Genomic DNA, 5,650 nt, shown 5'->3' on the forward strand with positions numbered 1-5,650 from the left:
TTCGCATCAGCCGAGGGATTGCTGGCTCCCTCCCAGCCTCAAGGCCATCGGCAGGCGCGCACTCTGCGTCTAGTGCCGTGTTCGCAAGCTAACAGACACAAGGTTGCTGTTCAGAGCCATGATTGCTTGTCTGCTGGGCTTCCAGTGATGAGGCTGGCTTTCCGGTAACGGGGGAATGTGATTTACGTACTGGCCTCTGTGCTTTGGGTCCTGATGATGTCAGAGGTACCTTATCTCCTCTTACACCCTGGCTGTAGAGATCAAGGGTTCTGCCTCTCAGGCCTCACATTTCTCAGTCTGCACCGAGATGGTGTCTGAATTCTGCCCCTTTCTCACGGATCCTGGGCCCCCCCTGACAACCCTGCTGGAAGCCTGCTCCAGTTCAGGGGCTGGGGGTGACGCTGTGGTTTGATGGGTGCAGACGCTAACAGGGAACAAGTTGCGTGGAGCTGCAGGTAAACCAGCTGGAGGGACGTGGGGCTGGCTCAAGTTGCACGTGCAGTTAGCAGGGCCCAGGGAAGCCTCACTTAACCCAACACTGTTCTTCAGCCTGTAAAACGGGTACCCAGGTGAGAGGGGTGCCCAAACCATCGTAAAGTCTTGGTAATGCCCTGAGAACGCGTCAAAACGAGCTGTGAATGGAGCTGCCTGTTTGGGATAAATATTTGATGGCACAGCATGAACCAAACAGCCCCGTCGGGGCATGTTTTCAAGCTCTTTTCGTTTCAGAGCACAATGTTCCTGGTTGGACTCACGGGTGGCATCGCGTCGGGGAAGAGCACGGTGGTGGCCATACTCCGGGAACTGGGCTGTGCCGTGATCGATGCCGATGTTATTGCCAGGGAGGGTGAGTTCTGCGGAGCTGATCTTTGTTCCCGAGGTTCCCCTGACAACTGGGATTGATGCGGGGAAGCGCAGACGGCAGAGGGTGCTCTGGGTACGTTTGATAAGGGTTTCCCTCCCGTTCCCCGGTGGATGAGGCTGCGTGGAGCTGCTGTCCCGGGCGAGATTGGAGCTAGGATATATTTTTATTAAAGATAAAAAATAAGATGACGTCCTCAAACACCGTGGGGAGACCCTGCAGTGAGTTTCCCCCTCCTGGAGTGCAATGCTTCCCAGCTGTGAACTCGGGGCAAAATAGCTGTCTGTAAAGCGGGTTCCCTGCGCTGGCCTGATGCCCCCCAAGCCAGGACACACGTAACGCACTCACGTTAGGTGCCCCCCTCACGCGGGAGGAGAATTTCCCTCGGTGCTGGATGTCACTTGCTTGGTGATACCGAGAGATCGCTCCACAAAACCACTTATGCCTTAACACACTCAAAAAAAGCCTTCAGATATCCCAGATCAGAGGGAATTTGGTCTGTGCTTCTGCCCAGCACACCTGCCTCCGGCTGCTCCGGCAGTGGGCTGTCCTGGCTACAGAAAAGACCCAAGAATCCAGATCTCTTGCCGCAGCGGGACCGGAGCAGATCCTGCTCTCTCTGATTACCCACACCACGCCGGGGGAGATGCTAATCCCTCCGTAGCACCGGGATGAGGAGGAGAGCAGCGCTGGCTCTGGGAAGGGCTGCTGATTCTGTATGCAGCAGGTTTCGGGTCTGCAGCTGAGCAGTGGTGCAGGTGGTGTCGTTCTGAAGTGCCTGCGCGTTTCTATTTGGTGAAGAACTTACCGTGTAGCCACGCAAAGCTGTGATGCTCTTAACGTTTTATTGCACTGTAATTCCCCTTGAGGTGCAGAAAATTTGCTGGAGGTGCTAAAAGCCCTCAGAGACTATAGGAAAACACTACAGATACTCCGTGTCGGTTTTCTACCAATCACTTCATTTTTCTCCAATTCCTTTTTTATATGTGTTTATTTACTATATGGATTTCACCCACCCTGAAACTGCCTTGATGTGAAATTCCATGGGAGAAAGGAATTGGTCTTAAAGACTTTTATTAGGTTGGCCTGAGGTTACAACCTGTGGCAATGTTCCTGGATTTTGGAGAGAAAATTATCCACGGCCTGTCATTCTCTGTGGTTCGCCTCAGCTTGATCTTGATTATGGTGTTATTACTGCATCCTTTCTGCTGGTGATTTTTTGGTGGCTTTAAAATTATACACTCATGTAACATCAGAGTCCCTGCAAATACCTATTGGGAACCGATCTCTTGGAAGGTTTCTGGGTTCGTTTTCCCTAAGAATTTGGTGACTGAGGTGAAACACAGTAACAAAAGAAACCTCAGTAGCAGCCAGAGGCAGCTTGTAGCAGCCAGGCTGTATTCACCTGGCACTGAAATTTTCAGCTACCATAAACGTGACACTGGTGCTGGACCCTTTAGGATCTCCCTGCTTGACTCCACGGCAGGCACTGGGAATCTGCTCAGCCCCTCTTCCTGCCCGTGCCCGGCTGGTAGCTGACAGCGCATCCTCCCGCCCGCCCTGCTGACTTCTAACCCCGAGCAGCAGCACGAATGAGGAGGGTTGTGGTGCTGAATTAATCTTTGCAGGATGCTTCGATCTCTCGGGTGTCAGCGCTCAAAGGGACCTTGGCCTGAGAGGGTTTTCTGCAGGCGCTTCCCTGCAGCCCCCATGCCAGGTGTCTGCCGGGCTGCGGCGCTGAGCCGCGCCGGCCTCGTTTCAGCATGTGCTCGGCAGGCAGATGTGCTGCCCGCCGCGGAGAATGAGCTCGGTTATTTAATGAACAAAACGCGTTTGAGGCCGATCACTGAGGCAAACACTGACTGTGCTGTAGAACTGGCTCTAACCTCTGGCTGTTTAATGTTATCAGTGGTGCAGCCCCACTTCAAGGCCTATCGGCAGATAGTGCATTACTTCGGCACCGAGATTCTCTTGGAGAGCGGAGAGATAAATCGTGAGGCTCTAGGAAACATTATCTTCTCCCATCCGGAGAAACGGCAGCTGCTGAACTCCATCACCCACCCGGAGATCCAGAAGGAGATGCTGAAGCAGATCGTGAAGTACTTTGTGCTAGGTAAGAGGCCCCGTCCCGGCGCACCGGGACTCCTGCTCGTGCGGCAGCCGTCCCTGCTCACTGTTTTAAAGTGGGGAGAGGGGTGGGGAAGGAGAAGCGGAACCGGCGTTGAGTGACAGCCTTTGTGCTCTGCCACCAGTGGCCTTTCACGTCGGCGTTTGGAGGATTCGTTCCTGCCTTTCGCTGCTGCCCTTCACCACCTTCTTCTGTGGTTTAAAGTACATCTGTAGGGCCTGAGGAGAGCACGGTGAAGCCTCTTCTGAGATTACTTGCTGGATAATGTCATACCTTCCGAAACAGCCAAATATTCTTCCCTGCCCCCAGCCTCCCCGGGTTTCAGTGAAAGCTGCCGAGCCCTTTTAGCCTCGATAAGGTGAGAAATGGGCTGACAGCTGTGGTTTCCAAAGTCCCCCTTTTTCCCCTGATAAATATAACAAATACAGCTGTCAGACTGGGTCCCATCAAGCGCCAGATAAGATCACCAGCTGGTTTGGAGGTCTCCGTGTAGACAGAAGGACGTCTTAATAGAGTCAGTCTGGTTTTGCGCAGCTTATCAAAGCCAAGCCCTGTGACAGCTGAATAGGCCTGGGCTGGGGCACCGCGGGGGCCGCGCTGTGCTGCGGGTGGAGGAGGAGGAGATGGCGCGAAGGAAGCAACAGGCAGGAAGGCCGGGAGCCAGACGTGGAGTCTTGAACCCGGGGCTGCGGGCTCAGGAGGCGGATGCTGTCCTGCCCCTCGGCGAAAGCACCGTGTGTCTGCAGCAGGCTGCTCTGTCCTCATTAGTCAGGTTTTAATGATTTGGGAGAGCTGGATGCTGTCTCTGAGGATCGCTGTGTAAGGAAAGCTCTGATCGATCAAACCGTAGGGCAGCAAGAAGTCTCTCTGGGCGGAGATGCTGGTAAAATGGTGCCTTGTCGGATGATGATGTCTTTGTCAAGGCTTTTATTGCTGTGGCCAGCTCAGCTGGGGGGGTTGACTTAGACAGAGGGGACACCGGAAAAACTGGAGGTGTCCCTGCAGCTGGGGGATGCCAGGGGAGCGAGGTCCTGACTTACAGCTTGCCCCTCCCCTTGCCCGTAGCCCACGGTCCCCAGATGCTGCCAGCTGCCTGGGGAGTTGCGCTTGTGAAGGGCAGAGGCACAGGGAGAGCCTGGGGTGGGCTGCAGGCTCCGGGAGGATGGCGACAGGCCGTTCCAAGCTCCTCTGCTGGCTGCTCCGCGTGGTGACGGCAGATTTAAACCAAACACAGCCAGTTTTGGTGAGGTTTCAGGCCCTGGGGCTGTGCCTGGAGACACCCTCATGTTTCAGTGTCACGGCTGTGAGAGGTCTGTGGGGATTGCCTTGCTCCCCTTGGCAAAATGGAACTGTTTAGCCAAAGATTTCCAAAAGGGGAAGAAAACTGAACTGGGAAGCATCAGCTCAAATGACCGCAGCCTGGTAAAACCTTGGAGAAGTGTAGGAGAGCAAATTCTGCTGTGGGCACTGCTGCCCCGGAGAGGCCAGCAGCGAGAGCGTGACTGCCGCTCTCGCCAGCCAGGCACTGACGCTTTCATTTGAGCTGCTTGTTTCAGCTCCTCATTATATTTCTGCAGCTTCACCTTTGGTCTGAGATCATCCAGGTTAGGGGGGTTTGTGGTGGTTTTTTTTCCTCTGGAAACTTGGAACGAACCCATTTCTTCCCTCTGAGAGGGAGAAGGGCAAGCAGGCTGTGCTCTCCTCTTGGCTGTAATCGTGGAGCTGTAGAGCTCTCCCGCTCGCTTTGCTGGAGCAGCTGGGGCAGCACCAGGGATTTGGGAATCAGAGTAATGCTATTCCCTTTTTTTGGGGGTGTTGTCATTTCTGCAGGCTACCGCTACGTGATCCTTGACATCCCTCTGCTCTTCGAGACCAACAGACTGACCAAGTTTATGAAATACACGGTCCTGGTTTACTGGTAAGTGCCACGTGAACCGTGAGGCCCAGGATGCTGCCACCTCTCTTAGAGGCTGGAGGGGACCGTCATGTCCCTCCTGCTCCAGTGAGGATTAGCTGCAGCCCTGGAGCAAAGCCTTCCCATGACACCTGTTCTGTAGGCATGAGAAGCAACACCTTCCTTAATTCTAGCGTACGAGGGGCTTATTACTGAGGTTTCCTCAAAACCTGGCACCATCATACAGGGAAAATCTCTCTCTTTGGGCCTTCCACAACCTGTGTTGGCTGGGGCAGGGTTTGGGGCACTGCCCTGGCCATGGGAATGCTGAAAAGAGGCAGCAGGATCAGCCTGGGCGGCGCTGCAGGGGCTGGCTCTACTGAGCTGAGCCTTGGATGCCGGCACCAGATCTGAAATGAAGCTGGGAGTGCCTCTCCCCCACGCTTCGCCCCAGCTTTTCCCCCTCGTGCTGAGGAAGGCAGGCAATCCCCCTCTTCCCTCCCGCACCCCCATCTCAGTGCCGCTCCCCCATCCCCGCAGCGACCCGCCGACACAGCTCTCCCGGCTGATGAAGAGGAACGGGCTGTCCCAGGCGGAGGCCGAAGCTCGCATCACCTCCCAGCTGCCACTGGACAAGAAGTGCAAGTTGGCGAGTCACGTCATTGACAACTCCGGGGACCGGGGGAGCACGCGCCGGCAGGTCCTCAGGCTGCATGCCCACCTGGAGGATTCCCTGGATTTCCTCTGGGCGCGGCTGGCAGCGGGG

At 55.3% G+C, this 5,650-nt stretch overlaps 1 protein-coding gene across 1 annotated transcript; it reads left to right on the forward strand.

Moving 5' to 3' along the window:
* Positions 1–735: 735 nt before the first annotated feature.
* On the forward strand, positions 736–5,641 carry DCAKD (dephospho-CoA kinase domain containing; the record flags this gene model as incomplete). Its single annotated transcript, XM_010158418.1, has 4 exons — positions 736–847; positions 2,772–2,975; positions 4,821–4,908; positions 5,425–5,641. Coding segments are annotated over exons 1-4 (621 nt in total), but the record flags the coding sequence as incomplete, so codon positions are not given.
* Between the last annotated feature and the right edge of the window lie 9 nt (positions 5,642–5,650).

The sequence above is a fragment of the Eurypyga helias genome, unplaced genomic scaffold (genome assembly GCF_000690775.1).
Source record: "Eurypyga helias isolate BGI_N326 unplaced genomic scaffold, ASM69077v1 scaffold30090, whole genome shotgun sequence".
In the NCBI taxonomy this organism is placed as follows: domain Eukaryota; kingdom Metazoa; phylum Chordata; class Aves; order Eurypygiformes; family Eurypygidae; genus Eurypyga; species Eurypyga helias.